The sequence below is a fragment of the Panthera tigris genome, chromosome B1 (assembly GCF_018350195.1).
Source record: "Panthera tigris isolate Pti1 chromosome B1, P.tigris_Pti1_mat1.1, whole genome shotgun sequence".
NCBI lineage: Eukaryota > Metazoa > Chordata > Mammalia > Carnivora > Felidae > Panthera > Panthera tigris.
The window spans coordinates 113457356-113474795 of NC_056663.1; the positions used below are offsets into that span (position 1 = coordinate 113457356).

Here is a 17440-nt window from a genome sequence, read left to right on the forward strand (position 1 = left end):
CAAAAAAAGATGGAAAATACCAAGTATTGGCTATGATACAGGGAACTGAAATTCTTGTACATTGCCAATGGGAGTGAAAATTGTTAGAACCACACTGGAAAACTATTGTCAGTATCTACTAAAACTGAACATATTGGGTATTTTCTACAACCTAACAATTCCACTTCTAAATTTACACCCAACAGAAACGCATACAGTTTTTAATCAAAAGACTTAAAATAGGATGTTTATAGCAGCACTGTTTTCAGCACTGTTTCCAGAAAACAAATGTCCACCAAGCAATGGGATGAACAAAAAAATTATAGTTTATTCAACACAATGGAATATCATAAAGCAGTAAGAGCAAGTGATTCACGGCTAAACACAAAATTACGCATAAATTTTACACATACTAAGCAAAGAGGTCAGACACATACTGGTATGATTCCATTTACATAAAGTACAAAAACAAACTATTTTGTCAGAGGTCAGAAACAGTGGTTACTGGTGGTTGGGGGTAGTGACAAGAAAATGTAACCACAGACCCTTTTGGGTTTCCTTACCTGGGCTCTACTTGCATAGGTATGTTTAGCTTGTGAAGATTTATTCAGCATATTACATACTTATGACACATGTACTTTGTGTACTTTTCTGTGTGTGTGTGTGTGTGTGTGTGTGTGTAGTACAATGGTATAGTATATGTACTATCCTGTATAATATACTGTATATATATAATAACATAGGTATTATACAATTTTCACATTGCAACCTTCTTCCAATTATAGTTCAGAACTCAAAATTCCCTGAGAAACCTCATTGTCAAGTATACTTATGTGCCCTTTGCATGAGTCTTGCAACTAACCAGCCGATCTGTTCAAGCTACAGGTTTTTTTTTTATTTATTAAAATTGTTTTTTCTTCTTTTTTAGGGCCCTCCTGGTCCAAAAGGTGATAAGGTAAGAAATTGTATAGCAGAAACAAATTAAGTTAGTGGAAATCCACTGGTATGATCTGTGCTATGTTATATTTTGGTCTTTTTAATGAGCGTCCCATACAGACTTTATGCTAAAACTATCTATCATCTCATCTTCCTACTCTACAGGGAGAACAAGGTGACCAGGGACCTCGGGTAAGTTGTATTCTTCCAATCTTGGGCAGAGAATTGGTTTTCAGCTCCAAACTTATTGAATTAAAGTAACCCTGGCTTTATAACAACCTTTGTATCATGGTTTAGTAATAGCTGGCAAAAATATCATACCACTTGTAACTGAAATAGCCTTAATAATAACTAATGGGTATATCCTATAGCATTACATTAATTTGATACTGTAAACAGGTGACTGTACGGTAATTAGCCCTGCTGATGAAAGGCCAGAATCACTGCTTAAAAGTCAATAGCAACCACCCATTCAATGGCTATTGGGTCCTTCAGATTTGCATGCATTGTTTTGCCATATAGAAGCCATTTGGATTCCTGTTGAATTTGGCCCTTCTTCTGCAGTTAAACTTTGTGTGCTGTTGCATAAATATGTTATATTACAGATGAAGATATTAATTCGTTTTATATTTTTATTCTTCATCACAAATTTGAATAATACTTGAGTTCCTTATTTTTATGGATTTTTAAGCAGATAAAAGGTGAAATATAATTTAACATTCCGGGGAGGAGGGGCATTCTTTTATTCTTCTCAAACGTGGCTTTTTTAACCATTATAACACAATGGTGAATGCTTTGTTGTTACCTTGGTAGTGCCAAGTACTCTGCTTCACATCTGTGCCTTATTACCCAAATGTTCAGACATACTGTTCCAATGATGTAGTGGCTCCGTTCAGACATACCTCTCAATTTTCTCATGTCACTATGCACAAAAGCGAGCATTTGGTTGAAGAGTCATTTTTTACAGTGGAAAAGCACATTTAAAACTTTCAGGTTGAAAACAGAAACTGTGTAGATTTTTGTGTAAAGTTCACTCTGTGTAGACAATTATTGAATTCATTTATACTGCAGTAGGGGTTTTATTGCCAAAGAGGTAGTTGATGCAAACTTGAAAAGTTTGTAGCCTTATCTTCTCATGTTTACTAAATTAGATAAAAGCTGTGCTATGACTTACTTTCCTTTCCATCTTTCAGCTGTTTCTTTACAGAAAAATAATGATTGTGCCACAGAGCATTTTGTTTCTCATGGCAATTATTCTAGCTGATGACTAGATTCAAGCTAAAAGCTCATGTTAGTGGTCAAGGAGATTAAACATCATGATATCTGTCATGGATGTGAATGGAATAAAATTCTCATAACCTTAAGTGATTAACATACAGCCACTTGTTCTGTATGTGGTGATTATTTCTCATGGCATGTCTCCATGTATTGAGTATCATTTCTTTCTACACGCAATATCAAAATCACTCAACTTGCCCTTTCCAGGTAAGGGGGAAACTGTTTCCATTCTGAGAAATCTTCTTTTGGCAAAGGAAGTGAAGGGGTGGTTCACAGCTTAGCTGTCATCAGTATGCACGCAGTCCTCATTTTCAAAAAGGTGTGTTGGCTTTCATCGTTCCAAAAAGTGATGATTGATTATAAAGCTAGGCCAAATTTTCAGGGTGAAACCTGAAACCATGTGAAATTCACCTGGTTTCATGTTGCATTACAAACTAAGACTTGGACCACGTTCCTTGCAAGTTTGGCCAAAGTTCATGAACTACTTTGACGAACCCAGACTGCCTTTCATAGCGATTTCAGCCAGTTTTCACACTGACTGAGGCCAAGTTTCACACGATTCAGGGACCATTTAGCATTTCAGGTGGAAAGCGGCAAAAATTGATCCCATTTTCTCCAGGATTTTGCTTTTTATCAAAGGAATTTGGATTGAACTTATCATGCAGGGTGAATCTTCATGGGTAAAAATCTAAATGCCCTAGAAAGTATATGTGAAAGAGAAGGAGAACCTACCAAATTGCCTGTCTTTTCTCAGATTCCTAACTTAGAAACAAGACAGGTCACATTCAATGCTCTCTGAAAAATAGATATTACTTTCTAGTAAAAAAGTATTAGCTACTTATCAGGAAATTTATCACACAAAATAGTAAAATGAAGGCTTTATACTTCCAGAAAATTTGAAAGTAAGTTAGAACTGGAAAAGTCTTCAATAGTAATGAAAATTAACTTTGGCCATATCCTCTATAGGCACACTATTCCAGCTGACGCCCATGGAGGCTCTCTTTTCTAAAATGTAAATCTTTGTATTTCAATACCCTGTCCATTTTTATCCTATCAAAGCGTTTGAATTCAACTTTTTACCATTTGTTGCAAGTAATTTATTTATTTCCATAATTAACTTAACAATATGACCCTCTATCATTTCAGTTCTTTGTTAGCTCACCTATTGTTAAGGAATTTCTACTGTTTCCTTGAATATGGGCTTTTTTTTTTTTGGTTCCCCAGGTGTCCAACAGGAATATATTAGGCCACAGCAGGAAAAAATTAAAGACAATATAGAAATTAAGAAGGCAAAACTATTTTGAAACACTTGTTCATATATTTAGCAATATACATTTAACATCTGTTATCTTCAAGATACCATGCTTAATACTATAGGAACTATAACTGGGTCTACTTTCTCTCTCTTCTACCACCACTGAATTCAACCTGCTATTATCTCATGTTCTTGACTACCGTCGCAGCTTTCCAAGTAATCTTTCTTCTTCTTTTGACCCTGTAGAATCCCTTTTCTACACAGCAGCCAGAGAAATAATTTTATATTGTAAATTAGATCATGTTACTCCCTGTTTTAATCCTTAGAGTGAAATCCAAACCACTTTTCTTGGACTGCATGGACTGTCAAGATTTGGCCCTTGCCCACCTCTATAACCTCATTTCACACCATTTCCCTTCCCCACACTGTGGTCCAGCCACATACTCCTCTATGTGTTCTTCAAACACATCACACTCACTCCTAACTTGATGACTTTCTCTTTGCTGTGACTTCTGGTCTTCTGGTGATTGGGTTCTTTTTATCACTGAGATTTCATCTCAAATACCTTTTCGGGGAAAACTTCTTTCCCCAAGTCTCCAATCTAAATCTGAGATTATCCTATTTTTTGTATTTATTCACTTGCTTGTTATCTGCAAAACATGCCCCTCCATTTACATAAATTCCACGAGAGCAAGGGCTTGGTCTATCTTGTTCATACCACCATCACCTAGAACAGTAAGGACTCAATAAATATTTGTTGCATGTTAGAATAAAATATTATTACATCATTAATGCCCTCAAGGAGCCTATAATCTCATGGGTGCCTGAATAAGAAAACTATGTGGTTGTATAAGTCTTAAATAACTATATCAGGAGATGCTAGGTAAGTGAACATTCTTCCATTTTAAATAATCATTGGATCCTGGAAGTGGTGACACTTGAGCTGGGACTTGATAAATGGATAATCCCTAGAAGAGAAAGGGAAGAGGAAGACCTTACACCTTCCAGATAGAAGCAATAGGACAAACAGTATTACACAAGTGGGAAATGACAGGATTTATTTAAGGACAATAGTATTTTATTTGCCAAGAGTATAAGTTAAATATAGAAAAATTACATCATGTAAGGCTGGATTTTTTAAATTAAAGTTATACTATGGAGTATTTTGAATGTGTAAGTGTGATGGGCAAAAGGAGACATTGAAGATTTTTTAGCACATCATTTGATTATAGTACCGCCAGACTCTTCGGTGTTACTACCAGATGTTCTTTATGAAAATTTACTTGATGATGGTATCTTGTATAAAGTAGAATTGGAAGAGACTGAAAGGACCAGGAAACAGTTGGTCATCCAGGACAAGGTCATAAGAGCCCAGGTTATCAGCATAATGTCCAGTCCTCAGAAGGGATGGGCTGGCTCAGTCTGCAACATTGAGTATTATTGGCGGGAAGGGGCCACACTAAGCAGAAAGCTCAGTGTCAGAATGAGAAACTCAGCAGTGGGGAGGAGCTATGTTGGTGAGCCAAAGAAGAAATTCCAAAGGAGTCACCAAAATATGGGAGAGAGCTCCATGTTTTTTATGGGGCCTACCTATAAGTTTATTTTTCTCATATAATGAGAAGTTCAGAGAAGGCAATTGATGGTATTATTTATATAATTCAATGATATAACTATGGAAGTCTCTGTGAATCTCTTGACTTTTCCTTCATGATTGTAGGAAGGCTCCTTCAAGTCCAGCCATCACATCAGTATCAGCAAGGAAAATATAGGAAGAGGAGTCTGTATAAGAAAACAGAAATTTTCCCATGAATTTCATAGCAGACTTCAGCTCGTGTCTTATTAGCCAGACTGTGTCAGATAGTTACCTCACAGCTGGAAGTGAACCAAAGAGAATGGGCTTGAAAAGGAAAGTTGGGTCATCTTGTAACCAAACCAATGTGAGTTTTCTCCTTAGTGAGTTACAGATAGAGACTATACCAGGTGGAATTGTCATACAAAGGAAACTTTATTTGCAGCAAATAAGGAGATCATAAGGAATAACTTCCAAAGCGTGACTTCCTGAGCAGGGATGAGTGGGTTCCTTTTATTTAGGGTTAGGATGAATATTCAAAAGGAGAGATTTGTCATCACATGTAAAGGTGGGCATAAGCTTGAGCAGGCATACTTAGAAACCATGTCTATACATGCATCATACAGTATGTTAATGAAACTTGTACTCCTCCTTGGGCAGAGATTTTTAATATTATAATGAGGTGGTGGTAACTACTGGGGGAGAGGGAGGGGCTATGGGCATGCTCTAAGAGCAAGTATAAATTGGATGAGGTCTTGGGCTCATTATTTCTGCAGGGCCTTGCTTGTTCATAGACTGGAACCATATGAGTTGATGTTGAGTCCAGGCATCTGTGGAGACTGCTAGTGGATTTGTTAGTGGAGTCTGATAAGACATAGTAGCTGATTAGGGAGAAACAGTTCTCTGAAAAACAAGCTTTAGCCTTTCTGCTAGTTCCAACTTCATTAACCCTATGTGGCACAGTTTCAATCTCACCAATAGGGTTTGCCACAAGTGCCAAGCAAAAACTCAAAGAGTGAAAACCAGGGATGACATTAATAGAGGAGAAATTAAGAAGAGAGAAATCTTTAAGCAGAAGGTGAGAGATGAATTCAATCTATATTGGATTTACATCCAAGGTCGGTGGTCATTGGTGACTTGTGGCAAGATCAAGTTAAAAAAAAAAAAAAGCAGTCAGGGAATAAAACAGGAAGATACTGAAGTGAAAATTCAGCACAAATCTTTTATTTAGATGTAGGGTCTGATGTTGAGAAAGGATACAAAGATAGGGCTGAAGTTTCTGGCTTGGTAAAATTGGTCAGAAGACAATCAGAAGTATAAATAAGCTGAATTTTAGTTATGTTGAGTTTGTGATCTTGATAAGTTATTTTGCTGGGATAATGTAGCAAACAGTTGGAAGCATGAGACTGGAAATATGAGGTGGTGCCCTAACTGTTACGTAGCTGAACTGTCGCAGAGTGAGAACTGAAACTGTGGAAGCGGAAAAATAGTGAGTGAGGGAGTGAAGTGAGTGAAGGGCGCTTGGGTGGCTGAGCTGGTTAAGTGTCTGACTCTTGATATTGGCTCAGGTCATGATCTCCGTGGTCGTGAGATGGAGCTCTACATTGGGGTCTGCGCTGACAGCCTGGAGCCTGCTTGCGATTCTCTTTTTCTCTCTCTCTTTCTCTCTCCCTCTCTCTGTCTCTCCCCTTCCCCTACTTGCCGTGTCCCTCGCTCTGTCTCTCAAAAATAAATTAAAAAAAAAAAAGAAAAACCACATTTAGGGGCACCTGGGTGGCTTAGTTAAGGTCTTAATCTTGGAGTCGTGGGTTTGAGCCCTGTGTTGGGCTCTGCACTGGGCATGAAGCCTACTTGAAAGAAAGAAAGAAAGAAAGAACAAAAGAAAGAAAGAAAGAAAGAAAGAAAGAAAGAAAGAAAGAAAGAAAGAAAGAAAAGAGAAAAGAAAAGAGAAAGGAGAGAAAGGGAGAGAGAGAGGGAGGAGAGTGGGAAGGAGGAAGGAAGGAAGAAATATCCACATTTAACAAGTGGGACAAAGAAGGAGAATCAGAAAAGAGAGTGAGAATTCAAAAGCAAAACCAGGACACTACAATGTTTTAACACTAGAGGAGGAACTACTTAAAAAAAATGGCTAATGAAATGCTCTTAATGAAAGGAAAGTCACAGGGTTGAGGTCTATGAAAAGCTTTTGATCTTGGTGTTCTGGAGTCCACACATATTAAGGGAGTACATTTTGTTAAGCAGTGAAAGTCAGATTGCAAGACGTTAAAAGGTAAATGGTAGGAAAGTTGACTATCTTTGAATACTGTTGATGGCGTATGATTTAATGCAGAAGAAAGTGGGCTAACCTTTTTGGCATGAGCTTTCTGTCAGTATACGTTGAACCAATTTTGAGCTTACAATTTTAGGTATAATATAGCAACCATAGATATCATTTGTTTTTATTCTACAAGACACCGAGTGTTAGATTTCCACAGATGAATGCATCCTGACGTTAGAATTGCACTTTCTTCCTTGCTTCCTGGGGAGATGTCATTACAGATTTGCCATTAATCTTCAGTACATTTGTGCAAACATCGCTCTTCAGCAGTTAGGCCTTTGAGCTGTATGGTGGGGCTGGTGCTTTTTCTGTGGTATCAGTCACCAAGTCTGGGCTCCATTTTCTTCATTTCATCCTCCTAAGTTTGTATCATAGAGTTCTGAGGCTATGACGTCACCTGTATTGAAACAGAGGTTGGAGACCTGCTGTAAGGAAGTGGAGGGGCATTCCTAGACTGAACAAACATTGGACCAGGACCAGGAAATAGTATTTCATGCATCATAATTATAATTGCTAATTATTTAGCCTTACAACTTGCTGAAAACCTTTGTAGGCAAGTTACACACATCATCTCTAAGCCTTACTACAGTTCATCAAGGTAGGATAAAGGAAGGGAAGAAAGGTAGGAAAAGTGCATGCAGTGGATTTGAGATGTTTCCATCCACATGGGCTGGGTTCAGGCTGGACAGGGACCAAATTCTAACTCTGCCACTATCTGTCCCTATGATTATAAGAAGCATTAGATAAAGTAATGTATAAAAAATCTATAGCACGTCCTCAACAGATCACAGATGATCATTCTATCCATGTATCATGTGAAGAATCTGGGGTGAGGTCACTTGCCCAAATTGACATAATTTGTAGCTGGTAGAAAAATGGATTCACACCCAGCTCTCTTGGCCCCTAGTTTATATCGTTCCCAGTGGATCTTGCCTGCTCCCCTATCAACAAGGTAGTTGTTATAGTCATCAACCTCGATGTGAAACAACAGGGATTACTATCTATGGCTCAAATAATAACACCAGCAATAATGATAAAGTAATCTTGTTCATCTCTTAAAATACACCAACCATTCTGTGAAGACATATCTTATTTCAATGACCCTATGAAATAGCTGCTTTCATTTTTTCCATTTAATAGATGAGGAAACCAAGATTTAGAAAGTTTAAATATTTTGTCCAAGATAACGGAGTCAGTCAGTGGCAGAGCTAGGATTTGAGGCTAAGTGCTTACAGTTTACATTTTCCATATATTTTCTCATTTATCCTCAAAAGTAATTCTGTGAGTTAGTAGCATAAATAATAATATGACCCTTTTTTTTTCTGATGAGGATTGAGCTCAAGCAGGTTAAATGACTTGTGCAAGTCATTTTTACACACATCGACCAAAAGATGATGCTGGGAGTCAAATCCAGATTTTAAGTTCATGCTATCCATGATAGCAAGCTGCCTTCACACGGCTGCTAGGACCTTTTCAACTTTCAACTTGTGAATGAGAGTGAAAAGCCTGGGGAACACAAATGCAAAAAGGAGCATTTTTTCTTTGCAATCAGTCTTTACAATTCATGCACTGTTGGCCCTCCAAAAAACAAATGAATGAGTGAATGCCCCATATCCATACCCTAGAACCTCATGCAATATCAGGGAGCAGGGCAATGCTGATCTCCAGGCAAACAACATCAAAATACCCAGTTACCTTCGTGTAATACGATTTTTCTTCGCAACTCAATGGCACCAATTTGAAAATTGTATCAAGATCCTGGTATATTTGTTATTGATTTTTTTTCTTTAGGATAAATAATCAGATCAATGAAGTCTGTTTTCTGCTCTTCATAATGCTGTGTTCACATGTTGTACAAGGTATTTTGTTGATTCTGCTTTTATTCTGACCCTCTTTTTGCAAAAGATTGCATTGTATTTCTTCATCAGTCACAGAACCTGAATGTCAAGTGTAAAAGACTTAAGACTTTCAAGGCTTTTCCCATTGTTGTCTGCACCCATTACTACCACCACCATCACTCTTCAAAGAGGACTTCTTGTTTGCCCAGTTCTTAAGGGCTGCTGCCCTTGTCATGAACCACAGCCCTGGGAATCACAGTGGTACTCAAGGCTTTGATGTTAATGGCTCATATTTCTTTTCTCTATCTTAGTTACTTAAAAACATATTTTTAAAAATAAGCAAAACTGTTTTAGTGTGTAATACTGTCTTTCTACATTAGGGTACTATGCTGCTCTGAAATTGTGGCAAATTTACTAATCAAACTTAGGCAATAAGATGAACAAACATCATGATGTTATCTTTTGACTATGTATTAATCTTCTAATCAGTTGGCTACCATCACCTTGCCAAATAACACAGAGCCCTGATAAGTAAAGATTTAGTGGTTATTGGTCTCAATATCATCAGCCAACAGCTGGTTTTAAATGAGTCCTGAGCTCTCACAGTTTCAGTAAGCCACCCAAGAGCTCCGTTTAACTATTTTCATAAAATTCGTTTTCTTCCCAGTGTATTCAAGTAAATTTTCATAACAGCTGGGACTACACAAAACTGATAGCATCTTAAAAACATCTTCAGCAAGACAGATTAAGTTCCAGAAAAGGAAAGCATTTAGAAGTTTATTTTATTATCTTAACCTTTGTTGACTTGAATGATTAAACAGATTCTTTGGCTCTGCTAAAACATTTAGGCCTGGATATTAATTTGATGTCCTTATTTACTTAACCCTTGCCTTTCTCTTCAGCCCTAATGAATACACTACTCATTTGGTACTGAATGTATTGCCTGTGAAAAGGGAAGGGATATAACACAATGGAAAGAAATAAATTGTGAGAAAATTGTTTTAATGCTTTCCAGATTCAGCAGAAGTTGGCATGGAAACAGAAAGCTCATTAAAATTTGCAAATGTTCTTGTATTTTTTATAATCAGAGTTCTCTTTTCAGGTTTCTCTGTCATACTTCAAACCACTAAGAGTTAGTATTGAATTAAACCTAGGAACATTTGTAAATGTGTCCTAATGTGGGTCAATTTAAAAAAATAAATTATTTTTGCAAACAATTGTTGATATGTAGACAATATTTCCCTTGGAATTCAGTGTTGTGAATTATACCTCCATTATTGCTTATGTGGCTGAGCCCACCAAATAAGAAAAAGAAAACACTTTAGGTCTTGTACATTTTTGTCTAATGTAAAAAATTATGTAAGCGAACCTATAAATAGAGTAATCCAGTAGGGTAGACTTTTATACAAAGTGTTTGGAACTAAAAGTGAACAATTTGCAAACCCGTATATTAAAACAACAATAACATAATAGTGTAAAGCTTGAGAGTTGAGCCTTTAACTGAAAATTCTATTAATGACCACAGACGTATTAAAATAAAATAAAAATCCAACCCGAGGCATATCCTCTGACAAGGAATTCTGGGGAATGATGCCAACCAGTTTAAATACCCATGGATTTTCTTTCAGTGTTTTTAATGCAGAGTGACCTTCACAATAAAATAATTATTCATTCCATTTTATGAAGTAAAAGAAAGATTTCATTTGCCCACAGTCTTGTACTCATTGCTTATATCAACTGCAGTAGCCTCCTGTTTACTTTTGTACATCAATTATTTATCTGGATATATACCTTTCAATCTTTTCAGGTCAATGTACACCATTTCACATTTTTCTTAAAAATGAGTGAAGGGCTGCCTGGGTGGCTCAGTCAGTTAAGTGTCCGACTTCAGCTCAGGTCATGATCTTGCAGTTCATGAGTTCGAGCCCTGCATCGGGCTCTGTGCTGACAGCTCAGAAGCTGGAGCCTGCCTCAGATTCTGTGTCTTCTTCTTCCTCTGCTTTTCTCTCTCTCTCTCTCCCTCTCTGTCTCTCAAAAAGAAATAAACAAAAAAAAAAATGGGTGGCAATGAAAGATTTTAGATAAAAGAGAATACATGCATATATATTTAACATTCCATTTATATTTTTGTTTGTATTTTTATAAGTGCTTCCAGATATTTTCTAAATAAAGTAAAGAATTCCTTGATACATTACTGACCTTCTCTCAAATACAAAATTAAACATGTTTTATTATTTTTGTCTTACAAGTTAATTTTCACCTGAATTCAAATGTAAGAGTCTTATGTTTATTAATCCACATAATAGGGAGCAACGGTTTGCATTTATGCCTGCAAGTGAAGCATATAATAAAATGTGGAGGGCGAAATAGATTTGTGGTTGATGACTTTCAATATTATATAAGGAAGAGGAAGTAAGCCTTTAGGTGAATATATTAAAATCTATATTTGAAATGGACAAAAAATTGAACATACTGCTGTTGGTAATATCTATGAATAACGAGCATATTGAAAATAGGAAATACAGAAACTGATGAACAATTTACACTAACAAAATCCAACACAATTCCCACCCTTCTTTTTCCATCACTTCCAAATGCAGAACTATAGTTGCAACAAAAATGTTAATGAAGTGGATTCACCAAATAGAAATCAAGAAAATATGAAACGGCAGGTTTTTAATGGTGCATAAGGATTTGCAGAAGGGACTAGAATATAGGACATTATTTTTGATTCTTCCCTTCAGAATGGGGGGATAATGGCTTATGCACTGACAGATCATGTGTAGGGAGAACAGGTCCTGTAGGTCTGAATGAGATGAGCCTCTGGAAAGTCATTTAGTGCCAGACAGCAGCATCCTTTCATAAGCATACTTGCACTAATGTGTCCAGCAGCTCCTTGTACCAGACATAGCCTGTAAATCACAAGTGGCAAACAGGACTGGCTTTGTAGAAAAATAAGTCAGTATAGTGACTTCGGAGGGAGTCAGGAAGCTTTGATTTTCATCTCTTAGAAGTCGGTTAAGTTTTGTTTTAAAAAATGTTGATATTCAGAGAAACCTTTACTGATCACTAGTTTTTTACATATTTTTCCCAAGTACGCTTTTGAATGATTTCACACACATGAATAATAAAAACAGTAGTAAGAATAGCAATAGTAATAATGTAACATTGCTGTTTTTGTAGTTCCGTATGCCAAGAAAACTGGGCAGTCTTATCATGCTTTATTCGTTTGTGAGTCTAGCACAAATCTGTTAGTCAAGGAACTTCAGTGGTGGAAAAGGTGGTATCCAAACCCTCTCATGTAGCATTCAGAACATCAAAGAAATAGTAACATAGGACATTCTTTCCAGGACAGGAAGTTTAGTTAGCTGCAGACCTGAAAGAATGCATTAGAATTAAGAATGAAGATAGAGAAATTATGGTAAGTAAGCAATAGGAGAGGGAAATTGATGTGGTACAGTGTCAGTGCTGTTCTGGTGTGAAGCCTGTGTACTGTGATGGGACGTGAAATAAAGAAGAAACTCGCTAAAACCCTAGGAAGTGCAGGCGAGCAACAGGTGGTAATTCCTGCCTTGTTCCCATGTCTTCAGAAGAACTTACCAGTTTGAACATTGAGTGTGTTGGCAAGTAAGAAAAAAGGCTGGATGAGACACCACCAAATTTTTGACTAAGATGACATTCCATTGTGGGTTATTTTTAAAAAATTTCTTCATTCCTTGGACCTTTCATCAGGCTTATTTTCAGAAGCTGAGTTAATCTGTTTATCTAGACTGTTAAAATTGTGGCTCCACCTCGAAATATCTCACCCAACTCTTGAGCCCATTGTGACTTAGAGGAAGTCATCACGGTATGAGATTTCCGGGATGGCTGAAGGGAAATTCTCCTGCTGGTGAGGTAGGAAGTACGGAATGAGGCGTGTGACTCAGGGAGCCAGGCCCAAATGCAGGGCACACCAGAGAACCTTCTAAAATATGCCTAGTTACTAAGTTGCATAGGCTGTGTTATTTTGTCCTTGTCAAGGTTTATAAGTTGTTTCTCTTATTAAGAATTCTCAAACACTTGCCTTTTACACAGCCAATTGATTAAAAATATCACACTGCATATCACTCTGTATGTAGGTGTTTATATATCAATTTTCATTTAAGAATTGTTCTGTTTATAGAGATATTTTATATACATATATAGCATGTGTGGATATTCACTTAAAATTGCAGTTGCCTATACTGTCTTTATGAAGTATAGATTATTATTCACATATAAGATCTAAATACATTCAAATGTGAATCTACTCTTTTTTATACTCTAATTCTTATTAAGAAAAGGTAGGTAATGGCCAACAGACACATGAAAAGATGTTCAACATCATTAATCCTCAGGGAAATGCAAATCAAAACCAAAATGAGATAATCACCTCACACCAGTTAGAATGGCTAGTATAAAAAAGACAAGAAATAACAGGTATTGGTGAGGATGTTGACAAAATATAACGCTTGCACAGTGTTGGTGGGAATGTTAATGGTGCAAACACTGTGGAAAATAGTATGGAGGTTCCTCAAAAAATTAAAAATAAAAATACCAGATGATTCAGTAATTCTACTACTGGGTATTTATTCAAAGAAAACAAAAACAGTAAATCAAAAGGATTTAAGCACCCCTATGTTTATTGTGGCATTATTTAAACTAGCTGAGATATGGAAGCAACCTAAGTGTCCGTCAATAGATGAATGGATAAAGAAGATATGATATATATACATAATGTATTACTCAGCCCTAAGAAACAATGAAATCTTACCATCTTTGACAACATCGATAGACCTAGAGGGTCTCATACTAAGTGAATAAGTCAGAGAAAGACAAATACCATATGATGACATTTATACATGGAATCTAAAAAACAAGATAAATAAGCAAATAACAATAAAAACAAGTAGGCTCTTAAATACAGAGAACAAACTGGCCAGAGTAAAGGGAGGCACTGAGGGGATGGGAAAAATAGATAAAGAGGATTAAGAGGTACAGACTTCCAGTTATAAAATAAATTAGTCACAGAGATGAAAAGTATAACATCAAGAAGATAGTCAATAATCTTGTAGAAAGAGAGAAATAAGAAAGAAAGAAAGAAAGAAAGAAAGAAAGAAAGAAAGAAAGAAAGAAAGAAAAAGAAAGAAAGAAAGAGAGAGAGAAAGAAAGAAAGAAAGAAAGAAAGAAAAAGAAAGAAAGAAAGAAAGAAAGAAAGAGAGAGAGAGAGAGAGAGAGAGAAAGAAAGAAAGAAAGAAAGAAAGAAAGAAAGAAAGAAAGAAAGAAAGAAAGAAAGAAAGAAAGAAAAGAAAGGAGAGGAAGGGAGGGAGGAAGGAGAAAGACAAAGGAAAGAAAAGACAGGCAAACATTCAAAGCAATCTGTGAAGTTTTATTGGATTAAATTGATATATCTTTCTAGTTTACCTTTCTATTCAGTGTGCCATTGCCAAATTGCTTAAAGAAAATATAAATTAACTTTTCATAATTTAATGCTTACTTTTTCTTCCTGCATGTTTTAGCCTGCCAGGAAAACTGTTCTCAATGTTTCTTTACAAAGTAAGATGGAAACCATCATGGTAACTGTTCTTGACTATCGCATCAAAATTTGGCTCTAACATTGTAGTAGAATCTACTGATTAAGCTTTTCCACTTAATACTAATTAATTAATTAATTTTTCGACAAATACTTGCCTCGACTTGAATAGCAGAGAAAAGTTTGAAACCTAGTTCAGAATTCAATTGCCTTTTCTTAGCTGTTTTACTTCTTTATGTTTCTTAGTAGTTGAAGAAGTCATAGGGTTCTAGAATGCCAGCACCAGAATTCCTTCTTAGGGATATCAACTTTTTTTTATATGAAAGGGACTCATACATATTCTTTGCATTTAAAATAAGTTATTGTAGCACCTTGTAATTTTTCAGTCCTGATTCTTCCTTGCTGAATTTATTTTTTATCCAACTGAACTATTTTTTGAGAAAGTAAACATTGGAAAGATTGTAAATCATTAGTATAGTTTTATCAGATGTTTGAAAATCGGAAACTATTTTCTTTTTATTAGCATAGCTGTTAGCCATCATATGGTAAAAAGCTGCTAGCTACAACTTAACCATTTCTATTGATTTTTTAAAACATTTCTTTGATATCATGTCTTTGTTGGTTAAAGAATATAATCTATGTAACAGTATAACTTTGATGATGAACACAATAGTGAATAGTATTTTACCTTTTAATTGGATGTTATTCTTTCACTGCCAAGTGTGTAACTACTATGTTTAAATTGAGAACTTCACGCCCTAAACTCACTACACTCACCACTTTAATTTTCTGGTATGGATAAACATACATTATTTCGACTTTGACAAAGTGAAGTTTCCAAAGAAACTCCGATGTTGGGAAATTCCAGAATATAACATTATAAAGCCATTTCCTTATAAGGCCATTTTATTGCCTCCTTTTTTTTTTTTTTTTTTTTTTTTTTTTTTTTTTTTTGCTTAGTACAAAATTACTTTTCAGTCTTATACACTTTTGTTTAGTAAGTTATTCATAATTATTCAATAATACTATAAAAGGAAATTAATTTTGAGGAGTACAGGAAGAGGGGAATATCTGGAGATCTATTAGACATTTTGGATTTGTTCAGAAAATTAATGTAGAGATTTACAACTTCACCCTTCACACTTACACTTTTAGGCAGAAAAGTCAGACAAAATCGAAATAGAGAAAGCTTTTGCTATGTCACCAGCACAATGTCGAACGTTAATGTTGTAACTCTACACTGGTCTGTGGTGTTACTTCCACTTTGGAGCCCTGTCTTTCTAATAAAATGTGTCAGAGAAGAATGCAAAGTTTGAGTCATGGTATCTACCCAGAATTTTATATAGTAACTGTTATAATAACTCAGGATTTTTAGAATGTGTCAAATCAAATGGCATGTGCCAACAGGGTTGTAGTTTGAGAAACTGTCACAATTTATACAGGATTTCTTTTTAAGGCAGAGAGTAACACCCTTGGTTATAGCAGGGGAAAGGAATTCAATGTCTTTATTTTTCCTTGTTTTTGAAATATATACAGTATTTTGTGCAACCTTCCCTCTACGTTTTGAATTAATAATTCTCATGAGGCAGAGGAGAGGCTACAAACTGGTAGCATGTGGACCAGATTCTGAGAGAGAGAAATTTTGTTTTTCCCAAATTGGTTGCTGACATTTTAGTATTAGGCAATTTAATATAAAATTGTTCAATTAATTATTTTTAATTGAAGTATAGTTGACATGGTATATGAGTTGCAAGTGTACAACCTAATGACTTGACATTTGTATACATTTTGAAATGCCCACCACAATAAGTGTAGTTGCCACCTGTACCTGTACAAAATGATTACAATATTATTTTTTTTATTCCTCTTGGAAAATTGGAAGATCTATAACTAGTAGGTACACATCCCTTTATAATTTCTGTTGGCTGGAGCTGAATTGAGTCTGTCTTGCTTTAGATGGAGCACGTGTTCCTCATTACACATAGTGACACTCAGCCTACTTCATTTATTTACATATATACATTGTCCCTGTTGACACTGGAGTTTGCAATACCTGAATTAGATATTAAGATTATTGGGGCACCTGGGTGGCCCAAGAGCATCTGACTCTTGATTTTGGCCCAGGTCGTGATCCTGGAGTCATGGGATCGAGCCCCGTGTCGGACTCTGCACTGACAGCATAGTGTCTATTTGGGATTTTCTCTCTCTCTCTCTCTCTCTCTCTCTCCCTCTCTCCCTCTCTTCCCTCTCTTCCCCTCTCCCTTGCTTGCTCTCTCTCTCTCAAAAAAAGTTATTTTCCTTCTGATATTATGATGCCAAAGTCCATCAAAATATGCAGACACACAGGTAACAAAACAACTAATGACATCTATTTTCTAGGAAGAAGGCTGCATTATTCCCTTTAATTTACATACTGTTTGTTTTTAAATTACATAAAACTCTTCTTACATTGGTTATTGTCAATCTATGGTACTATAGAATTTTTTTTTAATTTTTTTTTTTAACGTTTATTTATTTTTGAGACAGAGAGAGACAGAGCATGAACGGGGGAGGGGCAGAGAGAGAGGGAGACACAGAATCGGAAGCAGGCTCCAGGCTCTGAGCCATCAGCCCAGAGCCCGACGCGGGGCTCGAACTCACATACCGCGAGATCATGACCTGAGCCGAAGTCGGACGCGTAACCACTGAGCCACCCAGGCGCCCCAAGAATTTTTTA

The 17440-nt window shown here is 36.2% G+C and overlaps 1 protein-coding gene across 1 annotated transcript in view; it reads left to right on the forward strand.

The window, feature by feature from the left end:
• The window catches only part of COL25A1 (collagen type XXV alpha 1 chain), a 449006-nt gene that overhangs the window by 307478 nt on the left and 124088 nt on the right, over positions 1–17440 (forward strand). The window contains exons 6-7 of the mRNA XM_042982696.1: positions 908–934; positions 1081–1107. Of these exons, the coding sequence (XP_042838630.1) occupies positions 908–934; positions 1081–1107 (54 nt within the window). The remainder of the gene's footprint in view (positions 1–907; positions 935–1080; positions 1108–17440) is intronic.